Raw genomic sequence first — 22,442 nt, 5'->3', positions numbered from 1 at the left:
CGAATTTTTGAAGGAGTACGCTCTCTTTTGGATATTACAACTATATTGTTTAATCGCGTTGTTTTTTTATGGTGACACGTGTGAACCATACAAGCGAAAATAACCGTGAAGACGGTATGTCGACTTACGTTAGATCAACTGACACGCATTTGGGAACATTAACAAGGATCGTTGGTGTCTGTACAGCGATCGGTAATCTTAAAAATTTTATTAAAAATATATATGTATATTTTTTGTTACTACTCAAAGTAAGGTAATTTTTATGTTCATCAAAATGTAATTATTTGTATACATATTGTATATAGCTATTATCGAATTTGTTTATGCATTTACAGAATTCTTAATATTTTGCCGTCATTATAGTCATTAAAGGCAAGAATAAAAATATTAACTTTTGAAAGTACTAAAACTATTTCGTTTTATATCATCTAAAATGTTATACTGGTTCGATAGTGTTCTTATTATTGCCAAGTTTTTACGTGAGTCGAGCTTTAAATGAAAAAAGTTCTTTTTAAAAGAAAGTAACTTTTTTTTTTTCGTAATGATCCATTAATATTGAATAGATGTCGGGGAATGATTCATCAACAAACGTGAAACGTCTTTTCTATGTGAATGAATAGAGGATGTGTGCATAGAGTTATTCTTCCTATCCGAGGTGAGATCGTAGAAAGCATATTTACTTAGAGTCAGTAAACGTTCCAAGATTTCGACGAGTTTAACGACCTTACGGGAGCAAAGGGTTAAAGGGATTTTACGAGAACTTAAGCTTTTTTTTCTACATTTGCAATATCTGAAAGAACTTTAAATGTTATCTTAAAAGGAATGTAGTATGCTTTGTTTCATAAAAATAGCGAATTATAACAACGTGGAATTCGATGAAATAATAATGTTACCTTTTAAATCACGAATGAGTTTTTTCTCTCATGTATAAACGAAATAAGTTATTAGTTAAAAAAATTAAATAAAAGATTATGAAGTAATGTTTCTTTGATGTAACAATGAAGAAGAAAAGGAAAAGAGTTCTAATCCTCTTTCTTTTTCAAAATTGTTACACTCTTTTCTCTTAGCCATGAGATTTATTTTCTCCTAGCTAATTGAATGCGATAAGATGCAATTAGGGGATTGGCGAGGAATGCGTCGACTTCTTTGAGGATTCTGGAGTTCTTCGCAATTGTGATTTCATGTGGAGGCACTAATCAAAGATGTAATGGCTCACAATGCGCAGCGTGTTGCTCACGAAATGTGATATTAGATATTTTCAGATGAACAGAAAAACACGTTTAAGTAAGAGAGATTGAAAACGAGACGCGCGGACTAACTTATAACTTTGTTAATAATCTTATAAAGTTTATTTATGAAGCTTATTTATCGATTAGGATTTGTTTTACTATGTATTTGCATGTATGTGTGTGTTGTATCTTTTAAAAAAAAATTCCAAATAATTTCATGGCATTTTATCGATTATTACAATTTATTATGGTACGTTAGAAATTGGTAAATTATTGATGATACGCAGAGATATAAAACCGGACAGTAATTACGCAGTAGGTGATTATTTATCCAGTGAACCGAGTCGTGTTCGGCATTCGTATTAAAGCATAAACCACTACTAATTTGGCTCGATGTGATTATGTTGCTGAGAATCAGTTCTCGATACGAATTACACTACCCTACATTTCCAGCAAAATCTGCTGCCAATTGTGCAATTATTGTACCACCGCACGATCTATGGCGATTAGATAAACGTAGCCAGATTAACCGCCTCGATAGGATCGTCAACTTTAGTCTATTGTTTTTATATCTATTTATTTAATTATCTTTGAAAAAGTTTCTACAGATCATTTGTTTTTATTTATAAAAAAAATCAAAAAAGATTAACAATAATTTATTAATAAACACACATATAATCGTTGATATTTGTCAAACGATCGGTTTATCGAAAATATTTAATATTCAATTAAAAATAATCGTGGTAATCGAGTAAAACTCATACGCGATTGTTATAATTCGATCAAAATAATCCATAGATTCATTTATGCGTAGAATAAAATAAATTATAGATCCAATTAATTCGAGCGTAAAAGTAATCGAAAGTTTTATAAATAAGATAATATTTTTTACTAACTGTAAAAAAAAGGAAAGTAAAATAATTTTAATCGAATTAATGTGCTTTCGAAGATTATTTATTATTTATCTTTGTGATTCGACATATATAATAGTCGTTCAAAAATTTCTGTTTGTATCCTCGTTAGAATTCAATGTTAATTTTCTTCTGATTGTGAAATAATTTGTCAGTCGATCGAAATGGTCGAATACAATGAGGAACTTGAGATATCGTAATTGAAAAGATAAAAGAAGTAAGCGACAACTTCTTAGGTATATACATTTAACTCGATCTAGCATGAAATAATTAATCGGTGCTCTCTTTATTCTTTGATTTATAAAATTAAAAAGAAAATCAGTTTTTTTGCAAGGAACTTTTTGATTTAAAATATCGGACCTTAGAATATCGCAATCGAAGTAAGTACTTTTGAAGAGAGAGAAAGGGAGAGTAAATGGTAAGACCGTTTTATCCCCCGATTCCTACTTCTTTTTCCAATAAAACGAGTAGAACTAATCCTCTGTTACCGTCTAGTAGTTGTAAACGATTTTGAGCGGATGGTATCGGTTAAGAAAAGAATTTACCAATAATAGCTTCAAGTTTGAACGAATGATTTGAGAAAAGAAGATAGAAGAAAAAAATAAATCAAATTTGAATACACGAATAATTGTCTCTCTTTTTGTATTTTTCTTTTTTTTCCAGCGAAATTTAAAATTTGATAATTTTTAAGAAAAATTAGGCAGAAAGTAAATCTTTGCTTGAATGCACATGAACATGCACATTCATAAATGTACCGATTCAAGCTGAAGTACCTCCTTTGGAAAAGTCGTTGTCTTATTTGCACTTTGCATTAGATGTCTTACCAAGGAGAATAACAATGCGAGTAGGAAATTTAGTTTGTTTGAACTAGTTTAGAGAAGAGTAGAAGATGACATAGTGTATATATAGTAGTATATATATATAATACCTACCACAGGTGGTACACACATAGATAAGGATAAGGCATGATAAGAACTTCCCGCAATAAGGAGAGTAGGATAATGTAAAAACGTATATCGAGATACTAAAATTACAGCAAGATAAGATGAAATTCAGGGATAATCTTCGTCCATTGTGCCTGATCAACGGATTCAAGGGTTACAAAAGAAGTAAGATATGATTTAAAATGTGCACAATAGGTAATATTATTATATTCACAAGCGAGGAGGTACATCTTTCTTAAGAATGAAATTTAGATGTTTTTCTTTTAATTAAAATCGTAAGTAGTTTTGAAAGAAATCCAATTATATCTTTCAATTAGCGAAAACCTTTATCTTTTAAAGATAAAGATCCTTCAAACAGATGTATATAGAAAAAGAAGTATATATATATATATTTATATAGAGAAAGATATTAATAAAATGCAGTAAATTATAATCGCACTGATCGTACGAAACTCATTAAAATCTTCCACCGAAGAAATGTAAGTTCTTAAGATAAATAAAAAATACTGTGAATTGAAGACGTTTCTTTTGACCTCAACATTTTAATATTTTTTTCTCAATCGGTAACAAGGATCTGTTAACAAGGATCGCGCGATGTAAAAAATATATCCACGTCTTCTATCAGTAAATAAAAATATGTTAATTCCTTATTGACGCATAGATAAATATTCATGTACATACGTTTTATATTTAATTGTAAGTGCATCGAAAGCTTAAAGTGTAAAATACCTTAAAAGCAATTACTCTGTATATGGTTACGATATGAAGGTACAAAATAATCAAAAGACACTTTCTATGTCCTTTATATGAAAGCACTTTGGTTTTATCATAAAGGGATCAAAGCGTGTAACTAAGAGTTGTTATTAATTACGCACGATCTACGTAGTTACATGCAGTAATTGATAGAATAATATACTTTCGTCTAATTACTTCTCCGAAGACGAGACTACACAAAACTCGATTATCTTCATAGATGCTCAAATATAGCAACGTAATATGATTAATGGAATTATTGTCTTATTCATTTATTTCTTTTCTTTTCCAGGGAACTCATAATCTTAAGATTTAATCAAATAAGATAGACAGGGAGTGTAGGATAGTCACAGAAAATATCATCTTCCGTTTTCAGTTACTTCCAAATGTTACACTTCTTTTCCGGATTCATTGGGCTTCCAATCGGGCAATTGAAAGACTTGGCAAAGCTCTCTGAATTTAAGATAGGTCCGAGTACTCGTAATTGTCCTGTACTATGTTCATCATCCTTATATTCCTTTAGCCTCTCTGGACTAACTACTTCGCAGAAGGTCTGAAAGAGTATATAAAAATATATGTAAATCTATTTTCTCTCTCAGTGCATAGATAGGAACAAAAGAAACAAATTTTTTCATTCAATTTGATTCCTAAAATCTGATACTATATATATGTTATAGACAAAGTGGGATCTGCCGGCATTGTGAGCTTTTCCTAAGTATTGTCCACGATGCCAGGCGTTTTTAGGCAACGTGGGAAACAGAAGAATTGCTACGGACTTTTCCTAGGCATTGTACATAATACTTAGGTATTCTATAGAATACCAAATGCTATTTATGCAATGTTGAGAAGAATACATTATCGGACAACACACACACACACACACACACACACACACACACACACACACACACACACACACACACACACACACACACACACACACACACACACACACACACACACACACACACACACACACCACACACACACACACACACACACACACACGAGCATGGAGTGGGTTTTTGATACTGTGCGTGCCGCTATAATATGTGCACCTGTATAAACTAAAAATTACTCAACGCTGGTGTGTTATTATGTAGGGCCCACTGTTACTTATCGTAGTAGAAAATTATTACATTTAGACCGATATTTATAGAGATTACATGGAAAATCTGTATTTTTGTTCCTTATCATTCATATCTGCATTCTATTGAAAATCATTCGAAACGAATCGGAGATGTATTTCTTACTTTGCCGGTTTCTCAATTGTCATTCTACAGAATATCTAAGAAATGTGAGAAATATGAATACATTTCCTACAATGCCGGTTAGTTTTTGGCATTGTGAGCAATGCCTAGGAAAAGCTCACAATGTCGGAGATCCCTCTTTGCCTATAACATATACAAACATTTTGCTTGTTCGAATGTTATTTATGCTCTTAGGTAGTAAATAGAATGCATCACAGGCTTGTCTGTTCGTTCCTTGTACATTTCTCCCTTATTGTACATCCTGATACGGAGGATGATAGCGGAAAGGGAAGAAATTGAAGAAGCGATTGTCGCGATACTATAGCCAGCCACGTATTAAGGGTAGAGAAGAGGATATAGAAAGAACCCTGGCAAGTCCAATTTAACGCACGTAAAATAATTCTCTGTATTTGTCGTCAGTTGACTTTTTTAACTTTTATTTTTTATTCTTTTAATTTCTCACTCGATATAGTTTTTTCCTTTGTCACAACGTACGCGGTTATTTTAACGAATATATGTTGATATGTCCGCCGTAAATTATATTTATTTGTTCATACGTAATATAATTGCGTTGGTAACTCGAGAATATGTTATTATAAAAGTTCGACTGATTTAAATATTATTTCACGCATTATCATATATTAAAGACAGTTACACAAATATGATATAATTAACACTATGAGATTCGACACGTGTAACTGAAATGTTTTCGTCTGAAGTCGGCATTCGTTCTATCAAATTTGAATACTATACCAACGTGGTGTCACCGGACGGCATAGTATTAAGATAAATTATCACCATTTGAATATCACTATTGGAATATATGTATATGGAATGTATGCATTTATACTTACATTAGCATAAGACAAAAAGTAAAGTTGTTCAGTTGTTAAATGTTCCAAGCCTGATAAAACTTCTTCTGATTTACTCTTCTTTTCTTTCTCATATATACGATATGCACCTAAGGATGCTTCAAGACCCATCGTATCAGCTATATTTTCGTTTCTGGTTCTATTGCCGTAACTCTGTGAATAAGAAGAATGTAGTAGCAGTAGTTAAGCTATTAACGTAAACGTCGAGAGAAACAAAAATTATTCCATTTACTACTTACTGGTATATCTTTTTCACTTTTTTTAAGTTCTTCATCCTTTACCAAACTATTATATTGATCGACAAAACATTCGACTCGTTTGTTATAAGCTGAAGCCATTGTACCTAGCCATTGAATTTCTTTGCCATTTTTGTTATAAAGTCGTCCTTTTAAGATGGAATTTTTATATTATTATATACTTACTATCATTGTAGATTCAATTAAAATAGAAACTATCATCATTTTTGACTTACCAGAATCGTCAAATCCATGGTTAATTTCGTGACCCATAATAGCACCAATAATTCCGTAATTTATTATGCTGTAATATATAAGAATCTGTCTGTGTGAAATAATTTATTCTATTTGCATAATGTCAAATAAAAACTTACGGTGGTCTTGAAATCGCGAAAAATGGATTTTGAAAGTCTGCAGCTGTTACAACTAATTTATAAAATAAATAGATATTAAGAAAATTACTAACATTTTAAAGTGTTTAGCTTGATTTGCAAAACTTACACATCTTATTTTCAAATGGTGCATATAAAGCGTTCAATATAAGAGGCGTAATATAGTCTTCTTCTCTGTAATGAATGAAAGTTTGTAAAAAAATATATGTATTTATGAATACGTATATATATACTAACGATACAGATGTTGGATTCTTCTTTAATAAACGGAAATTTTTCCATGTTTCGTATCTGCCAAAGCTCATTCTATTTTCAAAGTAGGAAGGACCAATCACGAGCTTAACAAAGTTATTAATCCTTAAAATTATTATTAAAAACAAAGAAATCAAATATATATATATTCTAGGATTAAACGATCTAACATACTCCCTTATAAAAATTTTTCATTATCGTAGTATTAGAATACCAGGATGGATATCCAACAAATTTTTTCATATTTTGAACTTTCTCCGTAGCAAATTTGCGAATATTATCATCCAACCATTCTGATTCCAAAATCTCACGTTCCACTTCCTTTTGTACATATGAGATCATTTCTTCTGCCTTGTGAAATATTAAAATAATGTTACGTTAACATTTAAAAATTTAAATAATTGGTTTAATGCAGATATAAAATCCTTACCGTTTTTTTTATTTTATCAGGAAAATATTTTTTAACAAAGGCGTATGCTGTAATATCAATTAATCCTACTTCTCCTACGCATTTCTCTATCCTGAAATGTTGATCTAAGTTATGCAGGAATTTCTACTTTTTTTTATTTTTACGAATTTATAATATACTAATATTATTTCTAAGTGAGAAATGATAATACCGTAAAAAAAACTACGAACCGGTTTTTTTTTGATGAAGTTATTTTGTCAAGTTCTTTACCCGTCTGCAAAACATAGTGTAAAACTTCCATCTTCTCGGTTGTAGCATCTATCAAGTGACTAACATAAAGCCAATGAATGTAATTGACTGTAAAAATATAATCCTATAAAATTAAGTATATGTATGTGTATATAATATATCAAATTATATTAAATTGTTCAAACATAAAAATCGGTTTCGATTTAAAAATCGAAAGTTTTCTTTTTATTCTGGTTTACAACGATTAATCAATTTACTTATTGTTAGATATATCTACTTTCTAATGAAGAATATATCTCATATCAGACTTACTAATAACACGATCCGGCGTTTCATCGAGTAAAGAATTAAGAGCTAAAAAGAATCTTGTCGATTGTACGTTGATTTCTAAATCTTGACTGGCCTTAACATTTGCAACCTCGAGCAAATTTAGTATTTTATCGATAAAATTAATCTGTAAAATTGATAAATTAATATATTATTCTATATTTAAAAATAAATAATTTATTACAGATAGATCGAAGGAAATATTACCTTCGCAGTTTCTGTAGAAACACTTGTATTATCGTATAGCTCTTGAAATTCTTCAAGTGTAAATTGTTCCTCACCACACATGTAAGTATTATCACCGATCTAGAATCAAATTTATTCGTTCAATATGTAATGCAAATTCAAACGGATAATTAATAATATATAAATTAAAATGGAAATAATTAATTTTATAACAAACACCTCTATTAATGTTCGTTGAAACTGTACAACATCATTAACGTCTGCCGCGATACGGTTTTCAGAAACTTTGAATCCTCGAGTTTCGGCAATAGCCATTGCAATCTCAATCATCGTATTAACATATTCTTGTGTCATATTACGATTTTCTTCAGAGTTTACTTCTTCAGATTCTGTATCCTTGCTATCTTTTTCTTGGCTATCTTGTTGTTGGCTATCATCGTCTCCGTCATTTAAATTTTGTTTTTCTTCCTTACCTTCGTAGCTGCTAGTATCTTTGTCGTCATTACTTTCCTCTTTGCTTTCATCTTTACTGTCTTTACCGCATGCGTATTTCGATTCTTCATTTTTCACTCGTAATCTTTTCGAACCTGTAGGCACTCGCGGTAATGTTACCTGTATCGAAAATAAAAAATCATTTTGTAAAGAATCATTTTGACGATATAAAAAATTAATTTAATCATTTATCAATTTTATCACTACACACTGCTGTAAGAGTTTCGTTTGTAGAGGACGAAATATGAGTATAAACATGAAGATTATAAAATGTATTATATCCCGTTAGAGCAGCATAATAATCATCAATTTTTTGCCAGGTATGTTCGGTTTCGTCCCATTCTTCGGGTTCCATTATCAACGGCCAACCGCCAATTCTTGCCATAGTTATGACTAAGGGCTCAAGACCCTTTCGTTCTCTACCCTCTGAAATTTGCAAGGTATTCATTGAACCACATTGCTCTATATCGCATATCTTGAAAGGTTCATGGAAGAGATCTCCATCAAAAGCAAAGGAATTTGTAAGCACGTAGTAGTTTTATCTAATGTAAAATGTAGATAAGATTTTTTTCAACTTACTGAGATCCATACAAGTACGGAAATATCTTTTTCCTAATTTAATTGTCAGCAAATCGTCCGAATTTGGTTCTGATTCTAGAATTTCTTTAAAATTACAAAATTTTTAACTTAATCTAATATCCATAATTTATATCTAATAATCAATAAGTGAACGATTAATAAATAAGTATTTAACCCATTGAATATATACATAAATTTGAAAATTTACCTTCCATTTGACGATTAAGATTTCTTTTCATTATTTGAACGAAACTCCAACTATCTTCGCCAGGTGGAATTGGATTATTTTCTGCAAACTTACCACACGCATATTGATAAAAATCATCGCAAGGATTCACCGATTTATTGATATTATCTTTTATTATCCGAGCTGTATTATAGAAAGAAAATATAAATATAGACAGAGTAATTAGAATATGAAAATACGATGTTGAATAAATTTATTTTTTATATACCAATTAATTTACATTCTTCGCTTTGACAAACAGTTTTTTCTTCCTTTTTTTTGCCTTCAAAGAGCTTTTTTAATTCAGGAGGATAATGACGGCCGCGTGAAGAATGGCTTCTGTGTAAAGAATGATGATGTTTCGTACGATAATGGTACTTGAATAAAGAAGGAATATTTTCATGCTCAGATAGGGCGTCATGATGTGCAACAATTATTGTTGAAATGACTGCCCAGCAGATACTGAAAAGAATTTTATTTTTATTATTATATGCATATATATAATGATTTATTATTGCCTTTTCAGCATTGCCTCTAGTTTATTTTATTTGTTATTTTTAAGAACACTTCTATTCTTTTCATTACTTCTGTCCACTATAAGTATCCTTCTCTGGATTCACACTAAAATTTTAATTTTATTATTTCTCGAATAAAAATATGTAAATTTCATTAAAATTGCATTATTTCTCGGATAATTGAATGCATAAACATGATCATAAATTACGTGTATTACAAACCAGAATTTCAACTTTATTAATCTATTTAAAAAAAATATTAATTTATGTTAATTACAGATGAAAAAATAGATCAAGAAGGTACGTACAGGTAAGCCAGAAAGTTTAAACAGTTTGATAATGGAGTGATAGACAAGAACAGTGGGTTAAGACGACAATCAAGGGGGAGGTGAAAAGAAAAAGCAAAGTGACGGAAGGCACGCGGGCAAGATAGAGATGTAGGAGGCGGAGAACCGTGAGCTCGAGGAACGAGGGCCTAAGGGACGTTACATGAGCAGGGGGTGGTACGAGCAGCAGGCGGGAGGAATACGAACGGGGAGGGGGGACAGGTGGACCGAGAGGAGAATAAAATGAAGGGAGGGGAGAGATAAGGGTCATGAGCACCGAAAAAGAAACTAGACAGTGGAAAAAATCTAGGTCGTGGAAGGGACCCGGGAAGCAGGGGGGCAGGGATTACAACCAAGCGGCGGGGAAGAGCCCAGTGCAACGTTAGGAAGAAAACGACAGGCACGACAGGGGGGCGGGGCACGGCAAGCACTGGAGACCGTGCGCAGCGGACGAATGCGGTGGGCGGCGACCTGCAGGAGCCGGCGCCAAGCTGGGGGCTGCGTTGGCGTTCGCACGGATGTGAAATAGGCGAGGCGGGGCCGCGCGGAAAGGGGGAAGCGTGAGGGTGACTGCGGACCGCGGGAGGGGGGAGGAACTCGGCGGGGAGAGACAGGGTAGAGCTAGAAAAACGAGAGGCGCAAGGTAAAAGGCGGAGTGCGGGACGAAAGTACGTAGTGCGTTCGGGGTTATTAAGAGAGGAAAAAATACATGAAGCCGCGGTGAGAATGTAATAGTTGTGCTGATGGGATACAGAGACATGAGTGGTAAAGTTCAAGACATGTTACAGGAGAAGGGTACAACGAATAATATTGGTGACAGAATAAACAATATACTAGTTTAACAAACCTTATTTCGCAGATATACAAAGGGTAAGAATCTTTTTAGTCGACGGACTAAATTTGGGTTTTCAAGCAAATTCGTGCTAGAAGTTTCGGGGGAAATGGGGTTGTTTGGGTGTTGGTTTGTAAAAACTAACGATGTGTAATGGTTCGCTAGAAATACTATATTCTTTATTGTAAAAATTCTTAAGCTCTTGTGAATTCTATTATTTGTTACATATCAAGAGGCAATGTAAATGTTCCGTAACGTTTTTGATTCAAATCTTTGTAGAATTTCAATAGTATTCAGAATAGCTTTTTATATAGGCAGCTTGCTCTCCAAACTTAACTTATTGTTAGATGCTTTGCCAATGAACCGATGTAGCTTTCTTATTCTTTTCTTTAGGTAGGTTGTTTTGGATTAGGGTTTGCTGTCTCCATGTCAGCCTTTTATTCAGTACCGTACCTAAGTATTTGACTGAATCTTTGGTTGGAATAACTGCTCCATATATGATCACAGGAGAAAATGTGCGCTTACGCAACGTGAAAGTTATATGGGCCGATTTATTTTTATTAATATTAATATGTTCGATGTTTAATATTAATATCCTTCTGTTGGAATGATGCGTGCAGTATATCTTATAAACATAGATTTTAAAACAAGTTTTATCAGTAAAGTGGTCTTGTGATCAAGTGGTCTTGGTTTTATCAGTCAAGTGGGTCTTGGATATTATTTGAATGTTCTGGTTTTTTAAGAAAGATTCCAACTCAACTTTTTGTTGCATTAGACCATTGGCATTCCAAACAGTGATACACAGAGTTTTCAATATTTGTCGATAGATGACAATTTATTTACTATTATCGTTAATAGAGAGATAAGGTTATTTATTTGCACGCACACGCGCGAGCGCGCGCGCACGGTTGTTCTTCAATAAGTTTTTTCAATTTACTTATGTTTTCAAAAGTGTCAGAATTTTCGTTTTTATTTTCTATACTCGGAGATAGCGGACTTGGTATATTTGGGGAGTGATTGCTTCCTTTCGTAGTTTGTGCATAAGAAACTAAAGGTTCGATGAAGCGTTGGTTATTTCCCACTGGGTTGATTCGTAAGTTTGATTAAATGTTTAGATTTTCCCTTAATCTAGGTCTCGAAAATATTTTCTTGAGCAATTTTTATTTTGATAACAAGGGCACCCTTTGTAGTTCGCGGTATGATAGCCACCACATAGAAGACAAGTTGGTGGAGTTTCAACTGATTTTTTGCATTCCACAGTTGGATGTGGACCTGTACATTTGACATACTTATATTGGCAATTGCAATACCTCTGAGTGTGACAGTATTTTGGACATCTTTTGTATTGAACTATTTCTTTCTTTTTTAGAGGTGGTTCTATTTTAATTATAGTATTATTTAGATGACTTATATTATATACTATAGTATTGTTTGGTTTTTGTTTTAAGTCAATATTGAACATCGATAGCGGGTTGCGTGTAATTCTATATTTAATATTACTTATATTGATTACCTCATGTCCAAGCTCTTGAAGTCCGTTTTTTAAGTCATCAAGATCAACAGAGTGATGAACATGATACATTGCGTAGAACAACACGAAATTACTATTCTTGTTTTAATTGAAATGTATGAAAACTAGCATTAGAGGATTTTAATAATCTCGTAATTTTTCTATAGATATCAGAGTCAGTTGGTAGAACATGAACCTGGGTATTATTGACTTTAAATTTAAAGTTTTCTTTTTTAACCACTTCGTCCAAACATCTTGTTAAGGATTGGATGTCGATTACGTCATCTACATAGATTGGTAAGGGTGGAGGTACTTTTTATGATTCGGTTGATTTTCTGGCATCTCTATATCCATATTTGAATTTAAAATCGAAAATCTGTTAGAGATGGACACTACTCCTACTGATCGCAGATGTCAATTATTACTGTCGTCGTCTTTCTTTGGTCTTTTTTTTGCATATGGATGTAGTTACATGTCTGGGAGAAGTTACTATTTGCCATGGTGGAAACAAATTTGATATTGGCATATTCTGGTCAAGAATATGCGAAAAGCTTATCTCCATTTACCTTATCGTTTTGAAAGGTATTAACTGTAATGGCTTTCACTCGTATTTATCTTCAATATTCACAATGTATGCCAAAGTAATTAAAGTCATTTTGTTCTATTGTTTTTTATTATTATATACGAGTTATAATATTTATTTATGTGTATGTATAATCTATTCAAGCGGATGCAAAAAAATCCTTTGTAGGGAATAACTGATATGCATATCAAAAGAGTCAATTGGAGGGATACGTGTGAGTTATTCATGATACTACAAGTATTTGTATTTTCTTGAAAGCGGAAGGAGCTTGGAAAAGATAAATAGTTACCTACGCATTTCCGTGTTTATGATATCGTCTAATTGATAATTCAATATTAATTACAGTTGTAATGTACTTTTAGAGACATTTAAATACATATATATATATATGATTTATGTATCTAAAAGCAATAAAACATTAGAAATGTATCAGTGATCATTCGAAAGACTAGGTATTGAAAGACAACATTTTTTCCGAATGAATTCGTACAATTCATCTAGAAAAAAACGAACAAATCAGAGTTCTATTTTGTCTGTACTTATATTACAGAATCCAACCAACTGCAATAAAAGGCAAGAGAATGGACTCATGTTTTTTAAAGGAATGCTACATTCGCTGATGAGGGAATACTTGAAGTTTGAGTTTAGCAGAGTCGGTTTTAGAAGCTTTCATCACTTCTGCAAAAAGCTTGTATCTAGTCTCATATACTATATACGTATACTACGGCTGGAAATGCTATATTACTATTCAAAAATAAACGTTGGGCCATTTTAATAAAGAACAAAAGTTCTCGTTTGAAAAGATGCAAAAGTATTCATCTTTACGTTTTTAATGCAAAAATCAGCCACAACAGGACGTTTATCAATTTACTATAGCAATTTTTCTAGGTTTCTATATTTTATAGTGAAGTATTCATATATAGCATTCATAGTAAAATAAAAGCTATGCAAGTCAATATTGTACCAATTAAATCAATTCCTGCGCCAACTATTAATATTTTACTTCTGTGTGCCCTCGAAATAAATTAAATCGTCACGTTGTACAGATTTTTTTAAATTCAATTTTTACCAATACGTAAAAGGAAAACGTGCGACTACAATTGACGCATATGGTTTTTGAAGGAGGCACATCTGCCTTTGAAAAGTGAAATGATTCTTACTTATTCTTACAAAACCATTGCCAAGGAAATAAATAAGAAATAGTCAATAAGATTTTTTCATAATTTATATATTAAAGTACGATTCTTTAACATATTTATATACACTATAATATATTTTATCTTGAGTCAATTGAAAAATTCAATAGAAAATTCGATATGATTTAAGTTAAAGCGTTTGTTAACGAGAGCGATTTGTTTTTGTCGCCATTTAGATTAAGGCCTTACATACGTCTAGCAGCGCCAAAAATGCGCTAAAAGAAAAAATTTTTTAATAGGGATAACAATAGAAATTAATAAAAATAAATAATACACATTGTTTATATTGATATTTGAACTTTATAAAAAATTTTATTTCACTTTATTTTTACGAAAATTACTATATAAAAAATTACGTGATCCACAACACTAAGAAAAAAAAAGTTGTAGTTTGTCGAGCCGGAATTTTGAATTTTGGTAAATTTAGTAATTTATGACAGTTTAACAAAAAGCATGCGTTTTACATCAGAAATTTTACAGTTTAATTATTCTTTTTATAAATTTTTAAGCCCAAATATCAAAAATCCGGCTTGACAAACTATAGAGAAAACAATTTCAAATATTTAAAAAAAGTCGCATCAAAAAATATTAAAAACTGTAGGAGTTACCATGCAGACTGTGGCGGAAAAAGTAGTTTTCTAGAAAAATGTGTTTAAAGTTTTAAGTGTCTCAAACAAAAAACAGCTATGTGCGCGCACCAAACTCTTGTCGGGCAGTCACATTTTCTACCATAACTTTGGATCTGTGGGGATTTTGTGCAATCGACTTTCACAAAAACTGTAAAGAACAAGAATCTGTTGAAAAAAAAATCGATTTTTTTTTAATTCTGGACGTATGTAAGGCCTTGATATAACGTGGAATTATCGGGTCTATTAGACTCTCGAACTAGTCGAACGTTTCTAACGTTTTAATTGTTTGACAAAGTTTTTATTTTATTTTATTTTTATTGTATTCTTTTTAAACATTGTAAAATTCTCCTCGAAAAGAAGAAGTTCATTCCTACGTTCATTTAGTCTGTCTGTACGATTCGTGGAATACGATCTGGATCGTTCGTTACTTCTATGGAAATTTTTAGTTTTTGCATCAACGAAATGAAAGGAGATATCATATCTACTCATTTCGAAAGAGAAAAAGAAATGGAGAATTTTTCTCTGTCTGTTATTTTTATCTACAATTTTTTTTCTCAAATAAATGAGATTTAACGAAAAAAAACAATTTTTATTACTTTTATTATTTTTTTTAAAGAGTTAAAGCATCGGTTTTCAACAACTTAGATATCGCGATGACGATGACGACGACATGACGGCAGCAGCGACGACGGTGGCTAATTATACGAAGAAGTAGCACGAAGTCTTAATTATAACGTTCTTTTAGTCCTTTTAAGGGATACTCTTAACGCAAGTGGTGTCCGTGGTTAATTGCATCGCGGAGATGCATCCGAGGGTAGCATTGTGTCTCTAATTGAGACCGTGCGACGTTTTAAAATTTCCATTTTTCTATGGCGCGACGTATAGTCGCGGTAACCTGAGATATTTGTTTTGTTTGAAAACTAACGTGTTTTATTTCGCGAAAATAAAGAAAAAGATACTCGAAGATCCGTATTCCGTTGAGAAAAGACGAGAAAATGTGTCTAGAAGAGAGAAGAAGAGAAAAAAAGAGAGAGAAAAAAAAGAAAAAGAAAAAGGAAATGAAGAAAAAGTGGAACAAGAAAAACTAAGAAAAGATGAAAAACGATGAAAGGTAAAGTTCGACGAGGAGAAAGTAAAAGCTGCTTCGAAAGGATGGTATAGAATAAGAGAGGGAAGATGAAAGTCCATCGTATCGGTTTGTCTTCATCTTCGTCTTACAGATGGAAAAAGAAATTAACGAGAAAGAACGAATATCGTGTTTTGCGTCCCTACAAGAGAAGGAAAAGGACTGGAAAAAAACAATTTGAAGAATTTTTCAATTTTTCTACCTTCTTTATATTTCCTATTTTTTATTTTTGTACTTTGTGCTCTCTCTCTCTCTATATATATATATATATATAGTTACCGGAAAAGTGGGAAATCCGGCATTGCCCACAAATAAAAGAGTTATTACAGACTTATCGGGCAACAGTCAGACAACACATACATAAAAGCGAGCATGGAGCAGGTTTTTGAGACTGTCATGCCGCTAACTATGCGTTATACTATATTATGTTGTGTGTGTGTCTGTTGCCACACATAACAATTCTTCACAGAATTGATAACAATTTTACTTCGTTGCCTAAAAACGCCATGCATTGTGAGCAATGCATTTCTCACTTTTCTGTAACATATATATTTCTTTTTCTGTCACTCTCTTCGCTATTTTTATTTATGGAAATTATTGCGTTATTTATTCTGCATGAAATTTCTACGGGTCGACATTGCTAAATGTTTATTTTTTCGTCTTGTGAATAAGACTGAAAATTTTTCTGCTTCTCTAACCAATTTCTTTACTTGATCTCTTTGCTTCTTCTTTTTCGTTTTCCTTTTCTTTTTCAACTATTACTTTCCCATCATCCTATATTTCTTTTTTGATCTTTCTACATTATAAATTTGATAAATCGTTTAATTGCTTCAAATAACTTATTTACTATCCTTCCTTAGTATTACAATCTTATCATCGAAATCCTAGGTTTTATTCGAAATAAATAAGAGTTTTTAGAAAAGCATATAATAAGAATTTTATTATATATTAAAATTAATACTTTTAGGAATTAACGAAATTATAGTATACATATATATATATATATTAATGTAAGTATAAAGAACTATTTAATTTATAGATTGGTATATGAATTGACAAGAGGCGAGTATCATAAAATACGAGATTGAAATTTGATTCGTTTTTAAAGTCTTCTTGTACTTTAAAAACTAATGTTCTTTTACAATTAGTCATGTTGTTCTATCGGAACTAATCTACGGATCAAATTTCAATTTTATATCTTAACTACTCGCCTCTTGTAAATTCTTTTATTACCTAGTTGAAATATGTAATTCTGCCTTCTTTCATATTTAAACAGATCAGTATAGTTATTTCAGTGTTTAACTAATTATTTCACGAATTAACAAATTTCACAAAGTAATGTCAACATATATACGATCATATATCTCCATTGTTTTAGCAACCTTTATTCCGACAGGAAGTATGTAAATATACAGTGTAGTTAAGGTTCTGCGATGGCAAGATAATTCAAGTCTTAATAAATCATAGCTAGGAACTCACAATGCAAAATTTACTCGGAATTTCTGTATATCTACATAAAATAATATTTACGTTGTTTAAGAAGATCAATTATATAAACATTTGTAACAAAAAATATTAAAAATCTGTAATAAAGATTATTTACAATATTTTCTCGTTTTAAAACTTATATTACTCATTTCTGAAGAGAGAAAATATTTATTCATTGGATAAAATGAGAGTGTTACATCTGGTCTATATTATTCATTCTTAAAAGTTATTTGATTCGTTTGATCATACGATAAAATATCTATCTCTATTCCTATCGAGAAGTTGATCGATTCTATGAAAACAAGTTTTCATCGACACGCGTCTGTGACACCAACAATCTCTATTCGAGTACCATTCGATCGAGCGCGCTCCACTCGAGCGCCACTTCAATCGTATTTTCCAATTCGTATTTTATAATCGCATCCTACTGACATCATGCTTATCGCCTATCGCATGGATGATACGATGATAATCGAACGTCAAACTTTTCTACCCGTATCACGTTACCCTCTTGAAAGGGTAAATTGTTGATTTCAATCAGCATTGTTCGGTCACTGATGAAGTATCACTTCATCATTCTCCTTTGCTAAAAATATATCGTTATTAAGTCTAATTTATTAAATATTATTATTATTATTATTATTATTATTATTCTCATTTTTTCTTCTCAAGGGGTTTGTGATAAATATGATCATTTACGGGCTGTACGCTAATTCAAATGGTCGTATGAGAGATTTTATGTCAGCGTTTTTCGGAAGTTTTTTAAATTAGTTGCAGACCCTGAATATACGACAGGAAATGCAGAAAAAATAACATCGATGGAAGCTACGGAATATTACAAATACCTCGGATTCGAGCAAAACAAAACAATCAACCATACCAAAATTAAAAATAGGTTAAAAGAACTCTTGTGATCAAGGCTAAAGTCTATATTAAAAACCCACTTAAATTCGAAGAACATAACGAAAGCGATTACACATTTGCAGTATCAACACTCACTTACTGCTTCGGAATAATTAAATGGACGTCTACAGACTTAAAAGAACTCGAAATGTCTATTAGAACATCGCTCACGAAAGCAAAGCAAATAAACATCACCCAAAAAGTGCAATCGAAAGAGTAACCATCCCACGTAAACAAGAAGGACGCGGAATAATAGACATAGAACATTTACACAACAAACAGATAAACAACATAAATAAATACTTCTGACAACAAAAAAACAGCTCAGAGTTAATCAAAACAGCAACAGAGGCAGACTTTAACTATACGCCTCTTAATCTATCAAGTGATGAGTTAATGAACACTACCACACTACAATCAAAGATAGAACAATGGAGAAGAAAACCATTTCATGGAAGATTCCCCGACGAAATAAGTCAAGAATACACAACAGCACACATAAGTCGGCACACAACAGTTGCTCAAATGGCTTACAGATGGAAGACTTTTCCCAGAAACTGAAGGTATTTTTATTTCGATCGAAGACCAAGTTGTTGCGACTAAAAACTACCGCAAACATATATTAAAGGAAAACAACATGCCAGACGATCTATGCAGATGGTGCAATCAGCCAAGTGAAGATGTGCAGCACATACTAGCGAGTTGCCAAAAATTAAGCCAAATAGAATACATCAGGCGGCATGACGACATAGGCAAAATACTCCACCAGGCGTTGAAAAATAACATTTTTAAAACCCAAGTAGACAAAGAATACTGGAAGTACACACCAGATTCAGTTAAAGAAAATCCAGACAACATCCTATACTGGAACAGATATATCTACTCAGATAGAACAGTAGCCCATAACAAACCCGACACCAAGTTATGGAGAAAAAAAAGAGAAAACTGTCCATTTGATTGATTACGCGGTAGTAAATAGTCATAATATACAATCAACGTACACCGAAAAAATAAGGAAATATCTAAACCTAATACAAGAAATAAAACAAATGTAGGCAGTGAACAAAGTAAAGATACCTCCTATAGTCTTATCCACAACCGGAGTAGTACCTAAGACAGTCTCCAGACATCTAAAGGAACTAGATCTACCAGAACACATAATCTCTAAAATGCAGCATTCCATCGTTCTATCTATTTACTAGTTTACCTTATTTAATTGCCTGAATCTTGCATTTCTTTGTGTCGAATTCCATTTTAATTTGTGTACTGAATTTTTCTGTTATCTTTATTGCGTTTTGTATGTTACTTTCGGAATCCGCATAGATTTTCAGGTCGTCGATATAAAAAAGGTGCGTCAGGGAATAGTTTGAACTTCTTGATTTAAGGATTTACATACGTCTAGCAGCGCCAAAAATGCGCTAAAAGAAAAAATTTTTTAAGGGGTTATATCCACTTGTGATTTTCAAAAAAAATTTTTTTTTTTTTCATTTTTTGAATGTAAATATATTCAAGAATATTCTCTGAAAATTTCAAATCGATCCGACAATTAGTTTCGGAGATATGAGCGTATTAGTAAGAACGTCTCCGAGCGTTCGAAAGTAGGCGGAGCACGAGCCGGAGTAGCAGCTGTTTCTGGTAGCCGCTATACTTTTGATCTCGACTTATATTGTGTTTGGGACCCTAAGATAATAATACAAAAGGTCTAGTTTATACGTGAAACCTATGTTGAGGAATTTTAAGTTAAAAATATGTGAACTCATCAGTTAAAAGTGATCTTCCACGTGGACAAGTTGTGTTTTTGCTCAGTTTGTGTATTTCTCAGTGTGTATAGTTTAATTAATTAAAGTAAAAAATGCCTCGTAAAATTAGCAGAGAAACTCGTAGAACTTCCAGTGAACAGTTGTCTCGAAGAAATAAACGGAAGAACGTTTTTAATCCGAAAACCGTGGAATATGATGATAGCAGTTTGATTATGAGGCCTTACCACCTGATGTTGCAACAGCTATTTTTCCAATTTACGAAGATCTAAGTAACAAAAAATTATTGGAACGATGCGTTGGTGGTTTTACCCAGAACAATAATGAAAGTTATAATCAGCTGATATGGAAAAAACTCCAAAAATTATTCCAGCTGGCTCTAAAATTGTGGAAATAGCTGCAAACATTGCAGCCGGGGTCTTTAATGAAGGTAAAACATCTCTTCTTTATTATATGAGTGCTATGGGATTATCACTTGGACCCAATGCTCATTCCTTCGTGAGTAAAGAGGACGCAGAGCGCATCTCAATTTCGGACGCAAGAGCGCAAGGGTCGACGCGCGAGGGGAGAATGGCTCGTAGACAACAACAACTAAACATTTTGGAGGCAAACGACGAAGCAGAGGGTTCCTCTTATGGTGCTGGAATAGATGACACGATGTAAGTTGAAAAAAAAAATTTTTAATTTAGTGTAAATCATTCCCGAAACTTTAAACGCGTTTATCTCGAAACCGTGTTTTCAGAGTCGGTGAGGAAAATTTCTCCGAAACCGCTAAACCGATCGGTTTGAAATTTTCACACGACTTACTCAGATATATTTTTCAAGTAATGATCGAAGAAAAAAGGTTTTGGACAATAATTTCGATTTTTTAAGCCACTTTGAAGTGAAAAATTTTCATGAAAAACTGAATTTTTTTTTTGAACAGCCGCCATTTTGTCAAAAATCAAAATTTTGACTAGTCCTGTAAACATTTCCTGTATTTATTTATTACAGTACTAAACATTTTTGGTTTTTGGTTTTCAGATAATTTTGACCAGAGATGTCAAAATCAAAATTTTGACTAGTCCTGTAAACATTTCCTGTATTTATTTATTACAGTACTAAACATTTTTGGTTTTTGGTTTTCAGATAATTTGGACCAGAGATATCTTGCTCAACGCCAAGCACTTTTTTTTGGAGGTCTCTCCGCAGATCATCTACAGGAGCTAGGGGATCCAATATTTTTTTAAATAAACCGCTGATTATTAAAGTACATTAAATTCTGTTTAAGTACATTTTTTCCATTAATGTATAAAATTAAATGCCTCTTTGGAAAAAATTCACAAAAAAACGCGTTTTTTCTGCCTCGTAAGTGGATATAACCCCTTAATATATAGGGATAACAATAGAAATTAATAAAAATAAATAATACACATTGTTTATATTGATATTTGAACTTTAAAAAAAATTTTATTTCACTTTATTTTTACGAAAATTACTATATAAAAAATTACGTGATCCACAACACTAAGAAAAAAAAAGTTGTAGTTTGTCGAGCCGGAATTTTGAATTTCAGTAAATTTAGTAATTTATGACAGTTTAACAAAAAGCATGCGTTTTACATCAGAAATTTTACAGTTTAATTATTTTTTTTTAAATTTTTAAATCCAAATATCAAAAATCCGGCTTGACAAACTATAGAGAAAACAATTTCAAGCAGACCGTGGCGGAAAAAGTAGTTTTCTAGAAAAATGTGTTTAAAGTTTTAAGTGTCTCAAACAAAAAACAGCTATGTGCGCGCACCAAACTCTTGTCGGGCAGTCACATTTTCTACCATAACTTTGGATCTGTGGGGATTTTGTGCAATCGACTTTCACAAAAACTGTAAAGAACAAGAATCTGTTGAAAAAAAAATCGATTTTTTTTTAATTCTGGACGTATGTAAGTCCTTAATAGCGAAACCCTTGGTATTTTTCTTTAATGTACTTGAAAGAGGATTGATGCATAAGCAGAATAGTAAGGTGCTTAAGCTGTCGCCCTGGAAAATGCTTTGTTTGACGGCGATCTTGTCTGTCTGTAGGTAAACTATTGTGGTTTTTTGGTATGTTATTATTTTCTGGTTTAGTTTAATGCTTGTTTTCCATTTGTTCATTATTGTATCTATGAATGCAATGTATGTAGGGTTTATTTTGTATAATCGTAAAAATGATAGTATCCAGGAGTGGGGCACCATGTCATATGCTTTCATGTAATCTATGAAGCAAGTGTATAGATTTCTTTTCTTGTTTGTG

General features: G+C 32.2%; 2 protein-coding genes across 3 annotated transcripts in view; one reads left to right on the top strand and one right to left on the bottom strand.

Moving 5' to 3' along the window:
- The first annotated feature begins 113 nt into the window (after positions 1-113).
- The window catches only part of LOC122521268, a 33,127-nt gene continuing 10,798 nt past the window's right edge, over positions 114-22,442 (top strand). Inside the window, exon 1 of one of the 2 annotated variants that reach the window (XM_043641853.1) lies at positions 114-192. The gene's annotated coding sequence lies outside the window, so the exon portion shown is untranslated. The remainder of the gene's footprint in view (positions 193-22,442) is intronic. The other variant, XM_043641851.1, reaches the window with a different exon arrangement.
- LOC122520822 (neprilysin-21-like) lies at positions 3,261-12,562 on the bottom strand. Its single transcript, XM_043641105.1, has 19 exons — positions 12,494-12,562; positions 12,162-12,292; positions 9,537-9,769; positions 9,290-9,451; positions 9,082-9,165; positions 8,714-8,928; positions 8,230-8,622; positions 8,032-8,130; positions 7,810-7,951; positions 7,479-7,605; positions 7,270-7,360; positions 7,014-7,190; positions 6,825-6,925; positions 6,697-6,761; positions 6,570-6,621; positions 6,432-6,499; positions 6,199-6,344; positions 5,942-6,112; positions 3,261-4,390 (listed from the first exon to the last, which is right to left on the bottom strand). The coding sequence occupies exons 1-19, from the start codon at positions 12,560-12,562 to the stop codon at positions 4,214-4,216; spliced, it is 2,703 nt and encodes a 900-aa protein (XP_043497040.1). The 3' UTR covers positions 3,261-4,213.

The sequence above is a fragment of the Polistes fuscatus genome, unplaced genomic scaffold (assembly GCF_010416935.1).
Source record: "Polistes fuscatus isolate 324 unplaced genomic scaffold, CU_Pfus_HIC Scaffold4, whole genome shotgun sequence".
NCBI classification, from domain to species: Eukaryota; Metazoa; Arthropoda; class Insecta; order Hymenoptera; family Vespidae; genus Polistes; species Polistes fuscatus.
Note: the sequence above shows the minus strand (reverse complement) of the source record. Positions and strands in the feature narration are given on the sequence as shown.